Source organism: Panthera pardus, unplaced genomic scaffold (assembly GCF_024362965.1).
Source record: "Panthera pardus isolate Hobbes unplaced genomic scaffold, ASM2436296v1 HiC_scaffold_15, whole genome shotgun sequence".
Lineage (NCBI taxonomy): Eukaryota > Metazoa > Chordata > Mammalia > Carnivora > Felidae > Panthera > Panthera pardus.
The window spans coordinates 29,389,102-29,415,660 of NW_026526710.1; the positions used below are offsets into that span (position 1 = coordinate 29,389,102).

General features: G+C 44.8%; 1 protein-coding gene across 1 annotated transcript in view; it reads right to left on the minus strand.

Moving 5' to 3' along the window:
* Nucleotides 1-26,559, minus strand: part of RAB31 (RAB31, member RAS oncogene family) — a 129,809-nt gene that overhangs the window by 64,161 nt on the left and 39,089 nt on the right. The window contains exons 2-3 of the mRNA XM_019418481.2: nt 9,788-9,867; nt 1,038-1,119 (exon numbers count right to left, since the gene is read on the minus strand). Of these exons, the coding sequence (XP_019274026.1) occupies nt 1,038-1,119; nt 9,788-9,867 (162 nt within the window). The remainder of the gene's footprint in view (nt 1-1,037; nt 1,120-9,787; nt 9,868-26,559) is intronic.

Below are 26,559 nucleotides of genomic sequence, written 5' to 3' on the forward strand. Positions count from 1 at the left end.
GAGAAAGAAAGAAATCTGGCCATTTGCAGCAACGTGGATGGAACTGGAGAGTGTGATGCTAAGTGAAATAAGTCATACAGAAAAAGACAGATACCATATGTTTTCACTCTTACGTGGATCCTGAGAAACTTAACAGAAGACCATGGGGGAGGGGAAGGGGGGAAAAAAAGTTACAGAGAGGGAAGGAGGCAAACCATAAGAGACTCTTAAAAACTGAGAATAAACTGAGGGTTGATGGGGGGTAGGGGGGAGGGGAAAGGGGGTGATGGGCATTGAGGAGGGCACTTGTTGGGATGAGCACTGGGTGTTGTATGGAAACCAATTTGACAATAAATTTCATATTAAAAAAAGAATAAGAAACAAGTCATTGGCTGTTTCTGGTAAACCGATGTCCATTGGCCTGTTTTACAGTAAAAGAACCCAGATTTTCCTTGGGTAACTAAGCCTACTAGACTTCCAACCAGTGTGGCTCAGGTGGGGCTGATGGCAGCCCTACCTCTAGGGGTAAGTGTATTACCTGGCTCTACAAATAGGAGCGCCAAATATCCCTTGAATGCTGCTACACAGCGTCAAGTTCAAGAGTGGAACACGTGACCCAAACCCGGCCCGTGAGAACCCACAGGCACTGAAACATGGGGCGCAACTCGCGGAAAAGAGGTACTGTCCTTTGTGGGACTGCTCAGGTGGCAGAATACAGGCGTGGAGTCACCGACGGAGCCATCCTGGCCACCCTTGGGGAAGGGAAGGAGGTGAGTCTGCCTCAAAATGAAGCCAGTCTAGAGGTAAGCAAGCAAAGAAATATGAATGGAGTTGGGTGCCTCTGACAATACATTTGGAGGACTTGAACTCAGCCCTACCTCAAGAGAGCCACCCCCATACATCTTTTTCACAGTGGAAAAGCACATTTCCTTTTTTGATCAAATCACAGAAGCTGGGTTCCTGGTCGCTTGCAACCAAGAATCTTGCCAAATACAACTAAACCTTCAGGAACCAGGCTCAGTATTTTCCCTAGAAAGCCAGCAACCACGTACACTTACCCGTTCCTGCCCAGCAGTGTCCCAGATGAGGAACTTATGAAGCTCATTTCCACAAGGCACAGTTTTGGTCATAAAAGATGCCCTGAAAAAGAGAATCAACATCTCCACGTTACCAGGTGCCCTTACAATCTTCACAAAGGCTCCCGGTTCAGACAAGTTAATCTTGCCTCAGCAAGACCCCGTAAGCTCCCTCCTGGGGCCACCAAGAGGAAAGAAGGGCTGTTAGAGTCTTATCACCCACCCCCGGCCCCAAATTCTACATTTTCTGTTAGTCCAGCTGAAGGTTTAGGTTAGGGAAGGAAAGCTTCTTTAAAAAAGCAAAGAATGCATTCAAATCACTGTGTTCCCAAAAACACTGTCCTAAGATAATATGTCCAATTGTTCTAAGATAATATGCCCCAAATCTCAGGAAAAAAAATAAAACCTCAGATTTTAAAAACTTATTATCACAACAATGAAGAGTGACAAGGGCAGCTAATATTTGGGCAAGTCACACTTTGGGCCTTGCAATGGCGCAAACAGAAAATCGCCTTATATATTCACCTATGCTATGCATCCAACACTAGCTACAACTAATAAAATACGATATCTCATTCCCACCCTGCTTCTATACATGCAGGGATAAAGGCTGGTGGCTTACCAAATATATATGTTTTCTCCATTACAAGAAAGAAAAAGGAAGGATTTGAAACTCTCAGCAGAAAATGAAACACTTGATACTTTCTTTTGTATACTTCTCGTTAATAAGCTTTTCCTTCATGTTCATGAAAGATGTAAAGATACAATACGTGGAAAGTTTACGCCCTTGACCTTTTTTCTGTGAGATAAAGTTCCCCCTTCATCAAAAACTAACGAGTATCCCCAACAGTGGGGCAACCAGACGTGATAACCTCCTGACGTGATGAACACATCACCTGTGCAGCATTCTGGCCAAAATTTAACCCAAATTTAACCAGGAAGAAACAAATCAGGTAAATCCAGAATGCGGAACACTGTACAAGAATTCTACAAGCATTCTACAACCGGCCTGAATGCTTCAATAAGTCATGAAAAGCAAACAGAACAAAAGGCAGGGAGATTGTTCTACCATCCAGAGTCAGGGAACACAAAGAGATAAAGCAACCAAATGCCTCTTGGCTGGATCTGGAATTAGGAGGGAAATAGCTTTGAAAGACATTTTTAGGACAATTGGAAACATTTATACTTAGACTATCTGTCATATGTTACCATTAAATCAAAATTAATTGATTTATCACACCAGGTGTGATAACGGTGTCCTCATTATGTTCTTATTCCCAGGAGAGACACAGTAGAGTTTTTAGGGTTAAGGTGTTTGGCTGTCTTCTCTTGCGTCCCATGGCCCAGCCAACCACCGTATCCAGTACGAAGTTCAGCCCTGAACCACTCAGCCCCCCCCCCCAGTCAGGTTTCCTCAGCTTCTCCTACTTTTCCCCAGGACTACGAGGCAAACTACACGTGTCCCAGGCAGAAAAGCATATGTCCCTGCAATTCCCACACGACCCCCACAATATACACACACACACACGCCAGAAGTTAACAGTTCTATTTATCAACCTACGATCGCACTAAATGGAAATTCTAAGTATTCTTCTAAGTGATGTGACCCAATCTTACCAAAACCACGACTGTCCTATGAGGTCTTCTCTTATAAAGTGCTTAAAATATGCAAGGACTACTGATAGGAGTAAACATGTTTAAAAAATGGAAATACCTTTGTTACTTTTCCCATTATAAAAGCAGTATATGTACATCACAAAAAAGAAACTCAAAAAATGAAAGCAAAGGAGGAAACAGAAATCAACTGCCATGTCAGCACCTAGCCACAATCACTGGTAGTAAGTGGGTACACATCCTTCCAAATTATTTTTATACAAAGCTTACCCCATAATTGATCAAACTCTGTATACATTTTATCTCCCCTCCACTCTATGTATCATGGACCCCTTTCCATTTCTGTGAATATGGATCAACATCATTATCTAAAATGACAAAATATTCTTTTTTTTCTTAAATATTTATTTTTGAGACAGCGAACAGGAGAGGTGCAGAGAGGGAGGGGACCGAGGATCCAAAGCAGGCTCTGAGATGACAGCGGAGAGCCCGGTTGTGGGGCTCAACCTCACAAACTGTGAGATCATGACCTGAGTTCAAGTCGAAGGCTCAACCAAATTGAGCCACCCAGGCACCCCTAAAATGACTAAATATTTTACACCACGTTATGGCTTTATCCACTACCCCCACTGAAGGTAATTTTCGTCACCTATTTTCCACGATATGACAATGATTAAATAAATACCTTTACTTACATCTTTGTGTCCTTATACAACTCTTTCCTTAGATTTAATCTCAGAAACAGACATGACACCCTGTGGGTGAGACCAGCCTACACACCCATAACCATGTAGAAGATGACCTTCTCCCCAGCCAATCCTCATCTTTCAAGTCTTTCCCGGCATGATTGGGAGAAAATGATACATCGTTCCCATTTTTATTATGCTTATTATAAGTTTGAACGTCATTTTAGTGTTTATTGCTCATTTGTATTTTTCTTTTGTAAATATTTAGTTCGTGACCTTTCCCCACTTCTCAGTTGGGATGTTCACCCTTTTCTTATTCACTTTTTGAGTACTTTATGCTTACTTCTTATAATAGTATATTTTAAATAATATTTTTTTCTGGTTTAACCTTCACCCTTTAACTTTGTTTAGAAATTCTTTCCATAAACACCCTTGGTTTTGTTTTAGCTCTGATGTAAGCCAGATTTTCATTCATTCCTCAATATATTCTAGGCACGAGGATAAATAATACATCAACCCTGCCCTTAAAAAGTTTTCAGGCTTAGAAAACTAAGTTCATGCCTTTAAAATCTTAGAAACGGGCACCTGGGTGGCGTGCAGCTCAGTCAGTTAAGCGTCTGACTTGGGCTCAGGTCATGATCTCACCGTTTGTGGGTTCAAGCCCCGTGTCAGGCTCTGTGCTGACAGCTCAGAGCCTGGAGCCTGGATTCTGTCTCCCTTTCTCTCTGCCCCTCCCCCGCTCACACTCTGTCTCTCTCAAAAATAAATATTTAAAAAAAATTTTTTTAATAAATAAAATAAAATAAAATAAAATCTTAGAAACAGAGGAGCACCCAGGGGGCTCAGTCTGTTGAGTGTCCAACTTCGGCTCAGGTCACAATCTTGCACTTGTGGGTTTGGGCCCTGTGTTGGGCTCTGTGCTGATAGCTCAGAGCCTGGAGCCTGCTTTGGATTCTGTGTCTCCCTTTCTCTCTGCCCTCCTCCTGTTCAAGCTCTCTGTAAAATGGATAAATGTTACTAAAAAAAAATTTTTTTAATAAAATCTTAGAGACTTTTAGAAATGGAAAAAACATGAAATATCCAGGCTGACCCTTTCATTCTACAGATAAGAGGGGGGGTGGAATCTGAGCCCCAAAAGACTGCCTTGTCCATGGTCAAGAGTCTATCAGCACAGTCAGGAACAGAATGCAGAGGACTGTCCTCACTGCCAGCGAGGTGGAATGAGCACTTAGAAAGCCCCTCAGTTTCCTCATCTGAGAAACAGAACCAATATCTACTTTGCATGATCTAGAAGGCTGTTGTAGGATCAAATGTGGGAATGACATCTGTGAAATTCCCCCTTGATGTTCAGTAACTCTGTGCAGAACAGCTTTAGTAGAGTCATAATGCCTACCACATATATACATACATTAACACACACACATACACACAAATGCACAGGTATACACCCCTCTCTGTTCCTCATTTCCTGCCACAAGAACAGTCTTCCAATATTTGAAATTACAGCTCACAATCCTTGCTCCTTGGGTTATTCAGGGTTTTTCTTAACAGCTTCTTTGCTAGCATTCAATCTTACAAACCCCAAGCATCTTTTCGTCTCTATAGATTATCTTTCAGAGTGGTCGAGGGGGGAGCATTGGCTATGCTGAACTGACTTCGTTTTCTGTGGGAACCAAAATCTGGCAGAGAATTCACACAATTACCTTGTAAAAGTCGAAACAGAAAGGGAGATACACACACACACACACACACACACACACACACACGCATATATGTTCAAGATGTCAACACAATCTGCTTGAATAGCAAAGCCAAGATTTTTCATTGTGAGTCACAAGAGACCATAAGAATGAGTGCTTTCCATTGCTGACACAATGGCATTTTGTAGCCTTTCCCCAGTGGCAGTTTGACCACAGCGGGAAGAACAAGGGTGGACTTTGAAAGTGGACTCACTGGGTCTGAGTCCTATGTCCGCTATTCACTGGCTGTACGTGCCCAAATAAGTCACTGCGTTGCTCTGATTCTTAGGGCCAGCGACATTACCGTGAAAAATCAGGCCCTGAGCCGGGCATGAACTGAAGCGTCTACGGGACCAGGGAGCAACCCTATAAATGAGCCACGCGGGCCAGGTGGAAACGTAATACTGATAAAAATAATAGTGACGATAAACAGCGGCAGCGACACGGAAAGGAGAGAGCCCGCCCACTCACACGGAGCGCCTGCGGCTTGGGTCCAGCTGGCTCCTGCCGCGTGAGCATGTCTACGCCAAGTCTACAGATTTTTTTAAGAGAAGCCAGAAATGCAAGTTTATTATGTAAAAATCTCCCAATTCTTCGTTATTGGCTTAAAAATTTTAAAGCACTGTGCAGCTAAACAAAACGCATCTAAAAGCCAGGTTCTCAGCACACCAAACCCACCAGCTGCAGGCTAAGCACCGCGGCCTATATAGAACATCTTCCAAGAAATGTGTATGTTCTTTGCTAACTTTATTTGTCTGGAGCTGGAGTTTGGGAACATTTTCTCAAAATCCCCGAGGAGAGGATACATTTTGAGTGGGTTTTTAAACTGGGGACTTGAACGGCATCAGGTAAGGACAACAGATTAATACTGGAAGAGCCCATCTCAATCTTGACTCCAGAGGAAAAGTGAAGGATGAAGTAGAAAGAAAGCAGATCAGCACATAATTGAATGCTACAAGCACTTACCACTACATTTATGGAGAAATTTTAAGGTATGAGAAAATGCGTAAGCTTTAAGTTTAGAGGAAAATAATGGAATTCAGGATGATATCTTGAATTCCATTATTTTCCTCTAAACTTAAAGCTTACACATTTTCTCATACCTTAAAATTTCTCCATAAATGTAGTGGTAAGTGCTTGTAGATTTATATAGATAGATAGAGATATCTATATGTAGATAGATATAGATATCTCTAGAGATAGAGATAGAGATAGATATCTTTCAAGTAAGACCTAAAGCTGTTAAGTATACAGCAAAATAAGGACAACCTTTCCGAAAAACAATTTGGCAATATCCATCAGGAGCCTTCAATATGTTCTTATTCTCTGACTAAATTATTCCACTGCTATGAATGTAACCTAATGAAATAATCAGAGGTGCATGCAAGTATTTATGCCCCAGGACGTACATCATACATTATCTAAAAGGTAAAACAAAATTATAAATAACCTAAATGGCTTTAATGGAAAATACAGCCATTATAAATCCTTGCTTTGTTATACAATGATGTATGTCAATTCTATATTCCTAACACCGAGGCGGGGGAAATCCTTGTTTTTAAAGACCATTTAATAACATGGAATTCACAATATAATGTTGAATTAAAAAAAAGATTTTATATACACATATCAAAAAGACTGGAAGAAAATATACCAGCTGATTATGGGTGGTTTTTAAATTTTTTTAATGTTTATTTATTTTTGAGAGAGACAGAGTACGAGCAGAGAGAGAGGGAGACACAGAATCCGAAACAGGCTCCAGGCTCTGTGCTGACAGAGGGGCTTGAACCCACGAACCGTGAGATCATGATCTGAGCCGAAGTTGGACGCTTAATCGACTGAGCCACCCAGGTGTCCCTCTGGGTGGTTTTTATATTTTCTTCACAGTTTTCATTTTCTGTTTTTTAGGACGAGTATATGATACTTTTATAATCAGAGAAAACAGTATTTACATATTTCTGAAGATTATTTGGTATTATAAGAAAATGTTCAAAATATATTAAGTAGAAAACTGGATTAAAACCATATGTATACTATGATTCCAATTTTTATAAATTCTGGGGGTTTTCTTAGAATGCACATAAACTTTTATAAATTGAAAAATTAGGCTTTAATCTTGACTTTGTCAAGGAAATGCACAGACAGCATGCAAAGTGTTCCATTTATGGTCTTTCAAGAAACCTGTGTTCATGAAAGAAAAATAAGGCAGACTTAGAGGATAAAAAAATGTATCCTGTGGTGTGTCAGGTAGAATGCGTTGGCATTTTTGGTTTTAGAAATTATGTATTTGTATACCTGCATATACACAGAAAATACAGGACGTATGTCTAACATGCACTTTGGACTCTAATGATAATGTTAATGAAGAAAATGGGATCAGAGAGCTAGTAAAATCCTCTAGTTTCACTTTCTGTTTTCCATATTTATGGATGGTCTGAATTTTTCATAATGAGCATTATAATTTGAGGAATGAAGGCATGATTTTTTAGTTAATAGACTATTTTTTTAGAGAAGTATTAGGTTTACAGAAAAAAAATGACCATTAAGTACAGAATTTCCACACAATACATACTTTTTTAAAAACCCCAAACCCCCACAATATATTTATTAGACAAAGCAGAGTTAACAGGGTTTGACTGGTTATCTCCACAACGGCTACCAATGATCCATACCGCTCTCCTTCTGAATGCCGCCCCTCCCACCAGGCGGTGGAATTTATTTCTTGTCCCTTGAATCTGGGCTGGCGTTATGACTTGCTTTGACCAAGATGCTATGACCAAAATGATATGCCTACTAGAGGCACAAGGATGCTTACACCTATGTGTAAAAGTCATGCTGAACACTTATGCATTTACCATAATTTATGGTAAGAACATGCATTGCCTTTTTATTTAGAAAAATCATTACAAAAGGAATACAGATTGGTTATTAAAAATGACTTTTTTTAAGTTTAAAAACTAAAAGGTGAGAGTCTCCTCCATCTTCCAAAACCACACTCAGAGTCAATCACTCTCCGGGGTTTGGCTTTTATTAAACACACAAAACTGGAAAATTAAGAAGAATAAAAGTATACCACAGGGCACCTGGGTGGCTCAGTCGGTTAACTGTCCGACTTCAGCTCAGGTCATGATCTTGTGGTTCGTGAGTTCGGAGCCCCACGTCAAGTTCTATGCTGACAGCTCAGAGCCTGAAGCCTGCTTCAGACTCTGTGTCTCCCTGTCTCTCTGCCCCTCCCCTGCTCTCTCAAAAATAAATAAACATTAAAAAAAATTTTTTTTGTAAAGTACATCACAGAGAAGAATAAAAAGAATTTCCTCTATAAAACTGTCCCCGATCTATGGAAGTGCCTATGTCGGGAGACAACTCCCACAATCTCTACCGTTGTCCACATTGTGCAAGCAGAGGCACAGTCTTTTTTCCAGACTGTGTTTTCAAGGATGTTTGTATAGCAAATAGCCTTGGAGGGGAGAAACAAGGTCTCCCTCTGGAGCGAAGCACAGACATGCTTACCGCCTATTATGAAAGATCCTATTATGGATCTGTACACTTGGGGGTCCTCTCTTGTGACTCAACCTACTGCATGTAGGGCGTCATCTGACCCTCTTCGCGTTACACTACAGGACTAGTGCTCGGAGAACCAACAAATTGATAATATTCCAACAACTGCTACTTTCCCCGTGTCTGATCCGGGAGTCGTGTGTCCTCTATCAGCATCCATAAACCAGGCACAGCTAACTTCTTAGCTTGCCGTCACAGTTCTTGACGCATATATTTGTGAACGTGTTTCTTTAAGCCATTTTTAAATTGCAAAAGGCAGTGGATTTTCTCACCTACCCCACTCCAACCACTGGCCTATCAACCAACCGCTGGAGCTTCTCCACTTACAAGTGATAGAGACAATCGCTCCTGTCCTCGTCAATCCTTGCTAAAATATAGAAACACACATTTCCCTGGAAAAGAAAATAAAACCTTTGCTCTCCGCAAAGAGCATGATATGTTCAGGGAGAAAAATCAGCGAGGCCAAGTTCTAAGAGAATGAAAAACCAAACACCTGGAAAACGGCCCAGCCAAGCACATCTGGCAAAAGCATCTGTAGGGAAGGGGAAAATGGAATAGGAAAATGCTCCCATATTCCAAGGTTGGGGTCTCAGAAGTGAATAATCCACCTCCCCTCCCCAAGCATAAGAATGACATTTGATTAATCCAGAAAAGAAAATCAATCTGCCCCACGGACGGCATGGACAGCTGTGCTGTGTGAGCAGACAGTGTTTCCAGGTTTATTGGCAGGGTACCTAGAGCAGGACCTCTGGGGATTTGTCCTGTGTCTCCTCTTCCATCTCAAAATAAAGCTGGCATGATTTGCAGAGTAATGCTCTTGGAGATGAAGTAGATGGTTTTAGGCTGCAGCCTAAGAGGACGGTTGGCTAGGAAAAAAGAATTACTGACAGGGACAGCGAGGCAGGACACATTGCCTAAAAGTCCCTGCATTTCCTTCAAAGTCTTTACAGTTGGGATTGATTCTCACTGGCTGGGATGCAAACTGCTTTCAGATTCTGCAGATCTGGATACTCGGAAACTCCCTGCCCCGGCTAAAAGCCATGTTGCACCAGCTTGCAGGCTCAGGCACAAAGTGACCTCTCCAAGTGCTTTTGAAGGGAAGAAATGTGAAAGAGAAGAACAGACGGGAACTTACCCAATGGTCGGGCTGATGTTGTGGTCAAAGTGATCCTGTACAAATCGACACACAATGCTTGATTTCCCAACCCCGGTGTCCTGGAAAAGAATGAGGACAGAGCCATGAAGACCAAGGGTATCAGTTCTAACCTAGTATAATACACATAGAACCAGAGGGCAGGAAAGGCTATTTCTGGTTGGTGGGAGTAGGGGAGGAGGATACTCTCCTCTGTTTCTTACCAGTATTTTCCATAATGAAACTGTATTGCTTTCATAGAAAGAAAAGAAGTATGGTAAAAATAAGCTTTAGAAACACGTCCCCTAGGTTAATAATTAACCTAGAATTGGCATGGTTACAATATATGTATTTCCAGAAATTTGAACATGTTTGAAAGGGCCTGGAGAAGTATGGTAAACACAACGCATTGTTTTGGTCGAGATAGAACTAATTTTGTTCGAAACCTTAACACTCGAAAACTATGTAATCTATTTTTCTGGATATCACCCTGTAAGACCTATGAATGCTAATTTCTGCATTTCTAGCACTTTTTCTTCAGAATCTGATGGCTGCATAGTAACCTCCAATTTTGCTTAATTATATAAAGGTCTCATCTCAGTGCTTTCCCTGTTAAATAATTCTTTAAAGCTGATTAGGATAGAGGTCTATTATATACTGGAAATGGAACACATGCATTTATATCCACTCCCTCCAAAACCCTTGTCAAACGGTTTAAGGAATAAAAGGTACAAATTCACAAGGTCAAACAAATCTGGAGACGAGACAACACCAGACAAGTGACGTCAACCAAAAGCACGTGGCCAAGTGGTCACTGCGAAAGAAGCAGCTGGAGCCCTCAGGGCCACCAGGGAGGAGAGCCACTGAGAAGCAAGACAATTCATGCCACAGAATCCCTGAAGGAATCAGGAACTGGAGGACAAGGCTGACAACAGCATCAGCTGGAAGACTGCACAAAAACATACCCTTGGTGCCCCTGGCCACAAAACCAGAGGCCAGACCCTCCTGAACTCCAGGAGGAGGTGGGAGCCGGGTCTCCAGGAAATCTGTATCAGACAGGGCTGGGCTTGGGAGCTTGCGACCCCCGTTGCCCTTTGTGAGCCCAGACAGAAGAGGTGAGGAGTCCCCTCCGGGTAAGAGGAACATCCTACAGATCCTGATACTTGGAGCCACCCAACTAAAAGCCATGTTGCACCAGTCTACAAACCCCAGTGCAAACAGACCTTTCAGCGCACATTTTAATCTTTTAAAAATAAACGCTCAGCTAAGAAAGACCAGATGTTTACACCCACACAAAAAAAGAGCAGGATACTATTTCAGAAGATTATTCAGAGAGTAAGACTGACCTTAGAGATTAACAATACAACGGTAGAAGTGGAAATTTCAAAGGAAGAGGTATAAGGTAAAATCCGAGATTGCCCAGAAAGTAGAACATACTAGAACAAAGCAACTGGCCTCAGCTGCAGGTCACTGCTCTTCTGAGAGGGGTGGCAAGGCACAAAGACGCCAGATTCACAGACTATTGACACAGAGAAGGCCTCCTCAAAACGTTGCTTATCTGAAAGATCATGGGGACATTTTGAGATCTATAAGTGAACGGGAAACAAGACGTAGCCCAAGAACAAATAGCGGTTTGGTTCTCCTCTATTAAAGGTGTAGATTTGAAAGCCTAAAGATCCAGGAGGAAATGCTGAAACTTGGGAAAACGTGCTTTTCCTTACACTGTGATGTGAAGTGAGACCTGAAATACCAGCTGGAAAGCTGAGTTATTTTTATTCCTCACCCCCCGTGCTTAGGGGACAATTCCAGCCAACGTAGAGCAAGAGGGGACCCAGCTCGTGACACTCATCAGAAGATCACTGTCCCAAAGGTGTCCTATCCCAGTGAGAGTGGCCTTCACTGGTTATGAGCCATACTGAAAAAAAGCCCCAAAGCCGCTTATCTGCAGCACGCACAGCGATTCGCAGAGTTCAGAGAGGTGGCGACAGAATTAAAACATCAGCTCCTCGGATTCCAGATCAATATGCCGCTGCTATTTCTGAGCTGAGCCTTCCGCATGGATTCCGGCTAACATGCCTCACAGTTCCCCAAAACCCACAACTCCACTCAGTTGTTTTCATCTCCGTTGCTTTTAACCACCCTCTGCCCCACCCCCCTGCCCCGTGGAGGAGGGGATCTTGCAGTCCCTTCGGCCCATGCAACCCCAGAGAAACTGAAAAGCCAGGGGCGGTGCTGCCCTGCCCTTGAAGAGAAGGAAAACGCGCGCTCTCACGCTCTCACGAGGCGAACGAACTGCTCTCTGCAAACAGCCGGGTAGACGGCTACGGCTGACCACGCTGATCTGTATTTTTACATATTTTATGTCCCCCAGCTCACGGTCGGAACTCCTCCACCCCCCAGAGACAGGTCTCGGGTTTATTATCTTACAAGGAATGCCAAAGGATTCATCTCTGCCGTCTGTGCACCCCACCCATGGTGGGGAGGCAGATTGACGCGAGCGCCTGTCCCCTCCCTCTCTAGCATCTCTCGATCACAGTGTAGGAATCCTCTTTCTCCGGCCCTTCGCTGGTCCTCCCACAGCCGGGAGAGGTGCCTGGCGGAGGGGGTACCCGCACACACAGGTGCGCAGGACTGCTCTGCCCCGGGCTCAGGAGACAAATCCGCCCCTCCCGAGTTTTGCCCCGATTAGGCCTTCTTTGGTGTCCTTTTGGCTTACACCCAAGCTCACCCTGCTTCCAAGCTGAGAAAAACCACCCCTCTGGAATACCTCCAGTTTACGCGGGCCCCCAGAGGCCCTACCCCCTGTAACCACCGTGGCACTTACTCTCTGTGACTGGCCCTCGGCCTAGAGGGCTTTGGCGAGACTGTGGATGTCACAGTGAGGCCTCTGCTCTAGAAAGCCCGTTTTGGGTGTCGACCCTTTCACTTTACCCAAGGGCCCTGCTCAAAACAACCAGCTCCAGATCCCCAACAGCCCACATGATCCTGCAAGGCGAACCCTCAAAATGCCCTTGAGGATGAAAAAACTCAAAAGCCATCTGGAAATGATTCCTTTCAACTCATCCTCTTCTACTGATAACTCGGGCTTAAAATACCAGCTTTTCTGAAGAGTTAAAGCAGCAAGCCTGCTCAAATTCAGACTGAATAGTTCATTTTCCAGCCAGACACACTCAGTGTTTCTTTTCTTTTTACAAACTCACTCTCAAAATTTCCCTCAACAGGAAAAGAAATAAAAGGACAAAAGGATAGGCAAGGTTTTAGTCGGTCTCAGAAAAGGCGGTGTTCTTACAAAGAACTGCTTCAAGTAATCTTCTGTGGCCAGTGGCTTTGTGACGCTCCAGAAGTGGCCAGCTGTTCCCCAGCTGGCCACCAGGGGAAGGCCCTGCTCCAGGTTTGCTGAGGGAGCCTGCCGGCCGGGAGACAGGGCCGTGTCATGAATCACTGGGCTTTGGGAGTTCCTTTTCCTGCAGGAACCTCGCTGGCACGGTGACACACAACCGCAAGAGGAAAACGCCAGTGAGTCACGACTGTCGCATGGGATAACATAAAGGTTTAAAGCAGGAAAAGCGGAAAGCATACCAGGGGAAGAAGGGCATCTGAAGAGAGAGAGGATGAGAGAGGGGGACCACGGCTGCCCACCATTCTCCAAAGCCCACTTTATTTTTAGTGGACTTACACGGACGGAAGGAAACTCATCTCTGCCGATATTTTTCCATTTCGTAAGACTATGAGACTAGCATAGTCCATCTTGTCCAGTCTCTTAGGTTTGCAAAAGAGGAAGCTGTGTGACTTCCTCAGAGTCACACAGCTGGCTGGTCGAGTCAGAGCCTAATTTTCTGAGCGCCAGTGAAATCCCCCTGAGGCTCTTACCAGGTTCAAATCAACCTCCCTGACAAATGTAAGTTTCTTCCCCACAAAGTCCATTTTCTAGAATTCGCAAGGAGGACTTGTATTACTGCCTTTCACGGTAGCATCGGGTGTCCCCCAAATAAACCACCTGGGGCCTTTACCTGTAATAAAAGGCGGACATACCACCAGCTACTGAAGAAGCACTAGAATAAAACCAGTCCTGATTCCACAAACCAGGAATAAGGTTTAGTAGAATCCTCCCTTGGGGGTAATCAGTGTTTTGTTGTGCTCTCATTTGTGTGGTTGATATCAGACACAGGCTGAGGCCTAGCGATGGGTTCCATCTTCTTAAAAGGGAAATGCATCCCTTAAAAGATATTTTCTGGGGCTAATAATGCAATCCCCTGAGAACCACCACTTACTCTAACATGAGAGTCTCTGCTGTTCGAACTGTCACATTTATTAATCACACGTAAATCTGTAGTTATGAAATCACCAACCACAAACTTGCAGCTGCTATCACGTAAAACACGAGGCATCCATTTGCTTCACTCCCGGACTATTGCAACAGGCTTCAAGGAAGCATTCCTACGTCTCCAGAAAAAGAAGGGAAAGTCCAAGGCAACGTTAGCACCACTGCTAATCCTGCTCTAATGGAAGACATCACTAATCAGTTGAGGACATGTTATTTTATTGAACCTGAAAAAGGCCTCCAAATCTCTTCAGCCCAGCTCTACAGGCAGTCCGTAGGACTCAAACAAGGTGTGTTTCCAGAACAAATGGCCATCCCCTACCATTGCCCTTCTCTTCCCAACAGTCAACATGCTCCTACATTCTCCTCCTCTCCAAACTCACTAAGCACTGTCCTGTGGGTGTTTTAGATGTCTTTACAAGTTGGAAGCGGTTTTTTTTTTTTTGGAAATTAAGAAGGAACACACACTGGTGACAGCATTATAAGCCAACATGCCTTCTGTGGAAAGGAAATGAGAGACAATACCAAGAATCACAGACCCAGGAATTCGATTCCTAAGAAGATAGTTAAAAGAAGAAAAAAATAAATAAACACAAAAATTTCACTGAAGTATTATTTATAAAAATCAGAAATGGCCCAAAAAACACACTGTAAGTTAAATAACTTGTGGTGTAGACAGTAATCTCTTAAGCTTTAATTTCACACCTACCAAAATGTCAAAGGGCCAGAATACGATTTGTCCATAATGTGAACTCTGGAAATGATCCTTTCAGCACCTGTCTCTAGGGTTTAGAGAGAACCCACATGGCAAGGGTTTTTTTGCATTTATTTATTTGTTTTATTCAGTCACCCATTTATTTAAGTGTTCGGCCTTTGAGCCTTGCACACTTCTAAAAAATCCTGAGTGTCTTACACGTTGATAGGGAGCTAAGTTAGGATTTTAGGAGGACCGTGGAGGCCAGCCAGATTTGATGCATGGAGAGAAACAAAATGAAGAGAGAGGCACAGGGAGAACCGTGGGATGGTAAATGCCTTGACCTTTTAAGCCCAAAGGTAAGCGAGGTCAAAAGCATCGTAGAGACCGACCCAGGGGAACAAAGGTCTCTTCAGGGACACCGGACACACCTCCCTGAGCGCCTGAGATGGCCTTGTGGAGACAAACCACAGGCAGAGGCAGAGAGTAGCCACTTGTGATCTGGGGTAGCGTTACGTGCTTATTACTTCCACTTTGGGGCAGATGGGGGAGGAAGCGTGTGTTGCCGACACTGAAGAGAGGAGGTCATGGAGGAGAGAACGTCCATTTCCTGCGACTGTAGGGCGCCCGGCCCACGGCCTCACCAGCACGCCCCGTGTCAGCCGGTCAGGTCCCCACTATCCCGGCCAGGGCTCCCCGATGGCACCACCTGTCCTTCCCATGGCCCAAAACCCCAGATCCACCCAGAACAGAGAACAGGAGCTGACACAAAGGAATACACCCCTGTCAAGCATATCCCAACCCGCGCAACTCCACAGTCTGCACCTAATTCCAAAGAAACCCCACGGAAAGGCCATACAAATTCCATACGAACCCACCAAGTTTGTTTGTTTTTTTTAAAGCTTTGGCTCAGGCAGAAAGGATACACACCCCCATTCCACTCCTCTGCGTGTCAGAAGTTTATGTCAGAGCAACCTGCAGAAGACCCCAATCACACACACCCCTTACAACAGAGGTCACTGCTTCTGTGGAACCTGAATTGGCCAGCCTAAGGACTCAAGCCCAAAACACTGCACATCACCCCCGGAGCATCCTGTAAGCTCCCTGGAGATCTCCCGTGCATCCCTTCAGTTCTGTCCCTACGACGCCAGTTCTGTCCCTACAACACTCTTTCCACGACGCCAGTTCTGTCCCTACAACACTCTTTCCACGGGAGAACTGAAGTACTTTGTTCCTGGATGACATTTAAAGCTTTATCGGGATTACAGATTTAATGGGCCTGTTTGCCCCGGAGCCCTAAATCTCTTTGGCACCGAAAAGAAAAGGGTTCAATATTTGTAAATCACAGTAATCACTACCAAAAAAAAAAAAAAAAAGTGCCATAAAAGCAAAAACAAACAAATAAATAAAATAAAAATCATTAGACTCAAGTCTATAATATGCTTGTTTTATTACCACACATTCTACAAGATGTCCTTTGGTGATGTGAGACCTCTGTCCAAGCAGAGTAAATCTCAGCCTTTACGCTACGTTCTAGGAAACAAGTGAATTAGCAATGCAAGAAAATTCAACTACAGGCATTCCACCGTATTTAGGAAAGAATACCATACAATTATTTGATGAAAATACAATACAAATTAAAAGCCCCTAAGCATTGGGGCGCCTGGGTGGCTCAGTCGGTTAAGCGTCCGACTTCGGCTCAGGTCACGATCTCGCGGTCCACGGGTTCGAGCCCCGCGTCGGGCTCTGGGCTGATGGCTCAGAGCCTGGAGCCTGCTTCCGATTCTGTGTCTCCCTCTCTCTCTGCCCCTCCCCCGTTCATGCTGTGTCTCTCTCTGTCTGAAAAATAAATAAACGTTAAAAAAAGATTAAAAAAAAAAAAAAAAAAAAAGCCCCTAAGCATTCCCACAAATAACTTTGCCGTACCTTCGGTCACAGTTATTTTGAAACATGTCAGTGATTTGTGTTACAACAAACATCTCGAAATCCATTTACAAAGAAAACCTAATTACATGTATGACAAAAGGAAATCTTTCATATTGAAAGAGGTCGGTTCTGTCCTGAGTCTGAGAGTCACTAAACTATCTTCTCTACCTACCTCATGGGGACAAAAATGCTTATGGACATAATGTTAAGCATGTAAATAGCGCTAAGTGAATTTATGCATTTAGATCAATGCCCCGTGGGCACTAATGAACCTAGCTTGGAAATGTCCACAGTTTTCTAGATGTATACGAGAATAATGGAAAGTATACATACAGAGAATAAGATGTCATGGCTTGGGCTACAAAAAGTGACCAGAAGAGATGTTAAAAATATCCTCTTAGATAACAGAAAGAAATAAGCAGGAATGAGGAGCATGAAACCCACAAGAAGGAGATAATGAGATGGTTCAATAGGGAACAGAGACACGCATATTCACTTACTCTGTCTCCCCGGGTCCTCACAACAGCCCTTTGTAAAGCAGAGGACAGATGGCATTGTCCACACTTCTCATGTAAGGAAACCATGGTCTAAAAGGTTAGGGGTGGGGCACCTGGGTGTTAAGTGTCTGACTCCTGGTTTTGGTTCAGGTCATGATCTCACAGTTTGTGAGCTCCAGCCCCAAGTCGGGCTCTGCGCCGACAGTGTGGAGTCTGCTTGGGATTCTCTCTCTTTCCCTCTGTCCCTCCCCCTCCCCTGCTCGTGCTGTCTTATCTCTCAAAATAAATAAATAAATTTTTAAAAAATAGAATACTAGGGGCGCCTGGGTGGCTCAGTCGGTTGGGCATCTGACTTCAGCTCAGGTCACGATCTCGCGGTCCGTGAGCTCGAGCCCCGCGTCAGGCTCTGGGCTGATGGCTCAGAGCCTGGAGCCTGCTTCCGATTCTGTGTCTCCCTCTCTCTCTGCCCCTCCCCCGTTCATGCTCTGTTTCTCTCTGTCTCAAAAATAAATAAACGTTAAAAAAAAAAATTAAAAAAAAAATAGAATACTAAAAGGTTAGGGGAATTGCCTGCGGTCCTACGACTAGTAAAAGCATCATCAAGGTTCAGACACCCCTTCCCCACTTCCAGGGCTGTATTCGCTGACCAAACCATGTCTCTCCAGAAGCCGTGAGTCCATCAGTCTATTCACTGCCTGTGTGGTCAGCAATATGCCAGGATGGGAGATGGAAAGATCAAGCCCAACTCCTACAGCCAGGACACTCACATTCAGGCTTAAACTTTACAACGGAATCAAAGACAGGAGGTTAGAGTGACCAGACCAAGGTCATTGTCCAGGCCACCCCCAATACATGACTGATGACTGATGGCTACGTTCCAAGACTGTATTTGCTGGCTAATCATTTGGAAGTCAGACAGCATTCTTCCGTGGAAGTAATGCTGCAAATAAATAAAGATTACTTCCCAAACTCGCCGCTGAACTCTACACGGCGGAAGAAACCGTTGTCTGTTTATATCTATAGGATAACTTATTGTTTCCACAGGAAAACTTACTCTAATTTCAAACTGGGGATTTCAGACAGTGGCAAGTAGACACCCAGGCTTTCAGTGCAAGCAGAATGCCCTGGGAGACTAAGGAGATCTTGTTGAACAAATGGTCTAGTGGATTTGGACGCCAGCAATACTCCCTAGAGCACAAATCTTTCATAGGAGCAGGAGTGAGCAAAATAGTAATATGGGCAATAAGAAAAGCTGACATTTACTGAGCACATAGAGAGTTCCAGGCACCAAGCTAGGCATTTCATATGGAAGGTATCAGCTCAAGTATTGCTTCCACTCTACTATATCTCTGCTATCCTTCTGGGATTCCAGTTGTGCCTATACTAAACTTTTTCACCTTATCATACATATCTCTTACATTCTTTTCTTTTCTTTCCCATCTTTTTGTCGGAGTTTCAGTTTGGAGATCTTCTGATGTAATTTCTAGTTCTTTCTACAGATGCAGCTAACATGGTGGTGATCCCATTAATCGCTTTCCCAATATCGATTACTGTATTTTTTTTTTTAAGTAGTCTTCACACCCAGGAGCACAGCATGAGGCTTGAACTCACGACCCTGAGCTCAAGACCCGAGCTGAGGTCAAGAGTCAGACACTTAACCGACTGAGCCACCAAGGAGCCCCAGTTATATTTTTTTCTTTCGTAAAATTTTCCTTTTTATAAAGTTTTCAATTCCTTGCTCAAAATCATGACTTTAATTTCCTTGAACATATTAAACATATTTATATTTTACATATTTTAAAGTCCATGTCTGACAATTCTATAATCTACATCCTCTGTGGTTGGTTTCTACCGTCTGTGGAAAGGTTAAACTGCCTTGTCCCTTCATATCTCTGGTCATGTTTGATTAAGTCTTAGCATCCTCATTTCAGAGGAGGAAATCACAGCAATTTGTCCAAGGACATGGGTGTCGAGGCTAAGACTCCATCCCAGATCTTCTGTGACTCTTAGATAAGTGTCTAAATAGAAGAGATGGCCATGTTTCTGGGACATCATACACTCCAAAGAAACTAATGCTAGTGTGAAACTATTTATAATATTTAAAAATATTGTCCTCTTCCCACTTTTTTTTTAAGTTTATTTATTTACTTAGAGAGAAAGAGAGAGAGAGAATGGGGGAGGGGCAGAGAGAGAGAGAGAGAGGGAGAGAATCCCAAGCAGGCTCCATGCTATCAGCACAGAACCCAACTCTGGGCTCAGTCTCACCACTGTGAGATCATGACCCAAGCCAAAAATCAAGCATCAGACACTTAACCAACTGAGCCAACCAAATGATTTGAGAGGTGGCAGATCCGGTGGGCTCTGAAGTTTAGAAATCAGTCAGGCATGGGTGCTCTGGCCCCAACAGTAGAGTGTCTTCTTGGCCCTGCTGGTGTAAGAGGAATGTTCTAGAAGTTCCAGGGAAATCAGAGTCAGTGACGCACTGGGAGTGAGGAAAGATGAGCACCAGCTCTTTCCCTCTCCTCCCCGGCTCTTAAAGAAATCTTCTCCATCCCTCTCCTCCCCCGGCTCTTAAAGAAATCTTCTCAGGGGCGCCTGGGTGGCTCAGTCAGTTGAGCATCCGACTTCGGCTCAGGTCACGATCTCGCTGTCCGTGAGTTCGAGCCCCGCGTCGGGCTCTGGGCTGATGGCTCAGAGCCTGGAGCCTGCTTACAATTCTGTGTCTCCCTCTCTTTCTGCCCCTCCCCCGTTCATGCTCTGTCTCTCTCTGTCCCAAAAATAAATAAACGTTAAAAAAAATTTTTTTTAAATAAAAAAAATTAAAAAAAAGAAATCCTTTCAGATCACCACCTCTCCTCTCGCCTTACTTTACAGATAAGTGAATGAGGGAAAAGAAGAAGGAAGACAATTTTTAAAAGGGGAAGGGCAAGTTCCATAGCTCCTTCACTTCCGTTATTCTTACAACAGCCCCCGCTGCTTCTTGGCATTTTTGAGAGAGCAGTTTGTCCCAATGTACAAACTCTGTGCAGCTAAGCAGAAATTTCAGTTTATCTAATGAGTCTTAGAAGGTGTGATCTTAACTGTTTGAAAAAAAAAATTAACACTTTTTTTTTTTTTTTTTACTTATATCATACTTCCTGCCAAAGGAACTAACTGTCCTCTGGCCACCTTTCCTTCCTCACAAGCAACATATGTGTGGGCTCTCAGTTGGGCAAGATGGGTCACTCAACAAATGACAGAGACATAGGCTTCCCTCCTCCCAGGGAGAAAATCCACTCATTTCATAAAATATCTAGCCTTGCATCCCGCCAGAAACCAGCGAGGGAGCCCGGAGGACCTGTAGAACTGTGCCCAGATCCCTGACCCACAAAACCGTGAGACAATTAAGTGCATGTTGTCTTAAGCTGTCAGATTCTGGTGCAACTTGTTACACAGCAATGGATAACTAATAGAGATGTAGCAGACAATGTGTATTAAGCACTGACTCTGAAAAAATTTTATTTAACCGTTCATGCAGCAACCCTAATGAAGTAGAGTTAGGCCTACTTTGCAGAGCAGGAAATGAAAGTTAAGGGCAGATCAGGAGTATGAGAAGTTGGCCCCCAAGGGATGATGATGGCAGAGCTGTGTGGGACTCACGAGGCTCTGCCCCAAGAGCAATGATTCTGAGTACTCCTCCAGGAACCTGCTCTCAGGGCCACGAGAAAGGAAAAATATTACATTACTTAAACTGACAAAACCTGTTTTAGAGTGATTTAAGCACTGAGGATAACCCCAAAGTCAGCCAATGAAGTTATGGTGGACACAGGGCTACAATGTAAAGCAATAATTCAATCTCAAGGGTAAACCTCTGGGGGAAAGATCACAGCATGCAAGATCAGAGAGCAGAGAACTGGGGGCTTCAGAATTTGCTTTTAAGATCTCATTAGAGACATTTCACAGTTGTTTTGAGTAACCACTCACACAGCTCCCTGTGAAGGGTTGCCTCATTCTATTAAGCATCTTTTCATCTCATTAGAAACCTTCTCCTTCATTTGGTATCACTTCCACCTAGTGAGTCAACAGGGAATCCAACACCAGTGGGAGGAGGCAGAGACGGTTTCAGTTCCTCTCCTCCTCCTCCTCCATCCACACACCCTTACTTGGTCCTTAGGAGCCATGACAAGACATTTCAGGGGAAGCATAGGAATGTTCTCCCACCCAGCAGATGGACCATGGCCTGGATGGTTCATGCTCTGTGGGAAGCCCGAGGGAGGAAGGACACATCCGGGAGCTCATTTCCCCACCTCTGTGCTTTAGATAATCCGCACCTTAGGTTGATGCTTCCCCTTTCTAACCACCGCCTCCCCCTTCTAGCCAGGGGGCCTCAGACACAGACACAATCCTAATAACAGACACGTCAACACATCAAAGCCACAACACCCAAAGACCATCATCTCCACTCCTGTCACCCTTCTATAGAATGATTCATGGGTGTCAGCCACCTGGCATCCTCAAAATCACACGTTACCTTTGTGGGTAGGTAAGGTTCTCTGGTGAGAAGGTCCCTCATCAGATTCTCACTGTCACTTATGACCTAAATATTTGTAAGATCTGTTGAATCCATACGCCCTCTGACTCCCTTCCCTTCTGAATACTGAGCAACTGGCTAGCCACACCCCGCCCCCCCAATCTCTGAACGTCTGTGTTTAAGGCAACACTGAGGCCAACCCCTAGAAAGGACAAAGTTACCACTGCCGGTTTATCTCTAATCCGCACACTGCTTGACCTCAAAGATTATGAGTTCTGCTTAATCTTCTCCTGCCCCACTTCCTGTCCCCATCTACCAAGGCTATCTGGCAAACTCTGAAGATGTTAGAAGTTACACGACCTGAGGTCCTGCCCTCTGTACTGCACTTTCAGAGTGAGGGCCTAGTAGCAGGGGGTCATCTGGCCACACCCACAGGGGGACGGGTGAATCATCAATACCCACACATGCTCGCATGCATAATGCTTGCACGCACAGCTCAGAACTTGGAATCGGGAAGGCCAGCCACTTATCCCCGTATGACACTGGGAAGGGAAGAAATGGTGACTGCTGATCAGTCCCAGCAAGGTCATATGTCCCAACCCCCACGGAACTTCTGTACCAGTGAAGAACAGACAAATAAACTGGACAGTGTCATATACCGTGATAAGTGCCATGACGGGGAAACAAAAGGACATCGAACCCACATTTGAGAGATCAGGGAAGGCTTTGTGGAGGCAGGGACATTAAATCTGAAACCAAAAGGAGGCATTAGCCAGGCAAGGTAGGGAATAGGACCGGAAAACAGAGGAAGGGAGGTGGGGGAGCTGGATTCTAGCAACAGGAACAGAGCATGGGGAGAAAACAGTCTGTCCAAGAATTTAGTGGACGTTTGAGGTTTTTTTCTTCTGGGAGGCAAAGATCCAACAGCCCCCCAAGAATATACGGATGGAGGGCCCGGGGACTGGCAGATGCCCTTTCTGCCCCTCCTCTGGCCTCTCCTGTTGATCCACTGGCTTAAAGAAGCTCTCCAATCCAGGGGCTCTATCTCCCTACTTCTGCTATTCTCACACATTTCCCTGTAGCGGATGCGAAGCACCTGTGTGCCTGTGACACGCGCACCATACACCCGCAGGTGTGCATACGTGCACATGCATACAGATGCACGACACACACGCACAGCTGCCTACATGCACACCCATGCACGCGTGTGTACACACCCCCGCAGGCTCGGCGACCCTGGCTTGCCGTGCACCATCCTGGATTACCCTAATGTCAACCTGGCTTAAAGCAGGGACGACATCTCCCAGGATCCCTTTCTCCCTAAGGTTCTGGGTTAGAAATGAGCAAAAAGGGAATCTGCAGGAAGTCAAGATTGCTGTTATACACTCCCGAAGGTTTCAGCACACAGGTAGAAAGAGGTTCCCGGCAGAGCCCCCTTCTGTACCCGCCTTTGTCCCAACCACAGCCTCAGCAGCTGTCCACAGACAGCTGCCACCCCACCCCGCTGCGGGCCACTTGCTGTTGGCTATGTCGGCTTCTCAGAGCTTCCGCGAGAGCCCCCATGCAACCACCACGCTGGCGATTCTCTGGCTCGAGGGGTTTCCTCTGACTTTCAAGCTCCTTCTTCCAGACCTCCCCTCACCGCACTGCCCACATTCATATCAAGGGCAACAAAGTGCAATAAATCCTGTCCCGTAGTAGCTCCCCTTTCCTGAAGGAATGCTGATACACTCACCAGGAAGAAGCACCTGCAAACAAAGGAGCAGGAGAATGCAAAGGGATGTTCTGAAGGCTAGAGAGAGAGGTAAGCCCGGCAGGAGTCAGGTCAGGATGATTTAACAACCAGAGCATCATTCACTCTAGACAGGGCCCAGAACATCCACAGGCCAAGGGCGCGGTCTTACCCCTGTTAAGGAGTCTGGAAGTTGGCCGAGGAAAGTGGGAACCAATGAAATCCACCCTGTTGTGGCACTTTAAGAGGATCAGAAGGAAACCAAAGGAAGAAAGAAAGGCCATTTAGGAGGCTGCTCTTTCACTGGCTGCATTTTTATTGAGCACCTACCGTGTGCCAGTATTATCCACAAGTGACGGTGGCCAAAGTCGATCATGTCAGTGCTAAGACTCTCCAGGAGCTCAGCCTGTACTCTCTGCTCGATTCTGCAGGGCAGACAAAAGGAACAGTTCCTACATCCCGACTGTAATAAATGTGAAAAGTTAGCATCCTCAGACAACTCACTCACGTGAACTAACACTCAAGGCCTCGCAGGTCACCAAGCCGAAACCCGGGGTAATATAACTACCCGTAGCGAGCCCTTAATCAAGATACTCGCTGACAGCGACTGTGATTTCGTCAAACAGGGCACACGCACACTTGCAGGCTGCAGAAAGAGCAAGCCGGGGACGCGACAGTCTGCTCACAACTTCCCCATCCTCCTCACCCTAGCACGGTTCCAATTAAATGACGGTGTTGACCTATGATGTATTAGGAATCTTCCCACACTTAGGAAGGCCAGCTAGATCAAGGGCTAGACTCATGATCACAAGAGCATCAGGAAAGGCATTTGCAAGAAAGGAAGGGAATGTGTCCAAGGAAGGGGGGTTGGCCTCCAGAATGTGAACAGAAACATCCCCCCGTCACCATCATGCTAGCCTGACTTCCTCATGGTTTAGGATTCCGGCTTAGTGTCCACCGGTGCTTCCACAAGTGATTAAAAGACTACAAAATACAAATAAAAGCAATGAATTACTACCACCCTCACTTTCAATCTATGCACCTTGGAAATAAATGCTAAAATATTATACTTATTAGCTTAACAATGAGTCCAGGAGGGGCGCTGGGGTGGCTCGGTCGGTTAAACATCCGGTTCTCGATTTCGGCCGAGGTCATGATTTCAGGGTTCGTGAGATCGAACCCCGTGTCAGGCTCTGCACTGATAGCATGAAGCCTGCTTGGGATTCTCTCTCTCCTCTCTCTCTCGGCCCCTCCCCTGCTCACACTCTGTCTCTCTAAATAAATTAAAAAAAAAAAATATATATATATATATATATATATATATAAACATTTTTTAAAAATGTGACCAGGAAACACAAAATTGCCTACATCACAGCTCCCTGAAGAATCCTGTCCACACTGCAGCCTCCAGGCAGAGGTCAGCAGAAACCCCCACCCCACCACTGCTGCCGAAAATTCCAAGATCAAAGATGAGACACTTTTGCTCTTTCATCCTCCAAAGGAGAGAAAACAAGTGTGTCTGCAGATAAAAACAGACTCAGATGTGAACAAATTTCCCAGGAACAACCTGAACAGGTGTTGTGTTGACAGTAAACAGTAATGCCATGGAAATATACTCTCTGAATGAAACATGCTCTCCTATATAGCATCCTCAACTGCTCCTCACTCAAAGACCAGCTGAAGGTCAAGAAGAAAGCAAGTGACTGCAGATCTGCTCTTCACTGCCATGCTGGACATTAACTTGTGGAGTCAACCTCACGCCCTCAATGCTCTGGTGCAACCCTCGTCTGAACAAACACCTGTGACCCCTCCAGCACGGCAAACTTATCTAAAACCTTGCAGAGAATAAGTTCCCACAGATAGAGGTCAAGATCAAGGGCACTGCAGTGAACCTGCCCTAAAAAGCAACTGCACGTGTCCAGGTAAGTTGAAACTGCAACACAAAGGATGACCAAGGGAAAACTGAATGGAAGACAGTTAAAGACATCAAGGCGAAAACGGAGCTTCTGAGCGTCCAAGTTCCAAATCACAACACTGATGAGCTTTTAATCATACTAATCATGTTATTCATCACGACGGTGATGACAGTTGACATTTTGTCAAGCTAGACTCTGTGTTGTTACCTTGCATCAGCTCATTTAATCTTCAACCCAGATCTATGAGAGACTATTATCATGCTTCACAGTTGGGAAAACAGACTTAGGGAGGTTCAGCAATTGAATGGGTCTGTGCTCAGAGGCCCGAGCTCTTGATCTCCATCCCATACCCTACTACCCGGTGACGAACACCGTCTGGGCTCCCAGTTCTGTGACAAGTCCTGGAGATGCAAACAAGTCTGATGATGCACTTCTCTCCCACCTGCTAAGCACACCCTGCGTGTCTAAGCCATAAGTGCCACGTGTTAGGCACTGGAGATTCAATAGAATGTCTCTTGTCCCAGAAGTACATGGGTTACAAACCTGGGAACAAGGAACGGAGCTGGACTTCAAGGCCTTAACGGCCCAGAGAGGTGGACTTTTGTCTTGAATTCACCCTCATGACACAGAGAGGCAAGTAGCCACGCACCATACTCGCGAACAATCTCTCGCCCACCCTGGGGTGTGACTGCTCAGATCCAGTGGTGAGTTCCTTGGCACCCCACAAGTCCCCTCAAGCATGTTGTGTGAGAATATGCCCTTCCTGAAAAGTCCATGAGAAACTAACACAATGGTCCGTCTTTACCTTAACCTATGTTCTAAAAGCTCTGTGGCTTATAGAGCAGACTCACATTATTGTGTCTGACCTTCATAGTGACTCTGAGGTATCATTATTCCCATTTTATGGATGGAGAACTTGAGGCCCAGTGCAATTCACAGTCACACGGGAATGGGGTAAGGCCAATCCCAGGCCTCCATCTCCTGGTTCTTTCTTTCCCCATCACTAAACCATCTTCAGGCCACATCTGAGTCCTAAGACCTTATAGAATCTCAGTATGTGGGACCTTCAAACACTGGGGAGGAAAATGTCCAGAGCTACGAAATCTCAAAGTGAAGTAACAGGCAGTTTGTAACTTGTAAATGAACACCTTTGGTTAACTTTGGTATTAAAAAAATAAT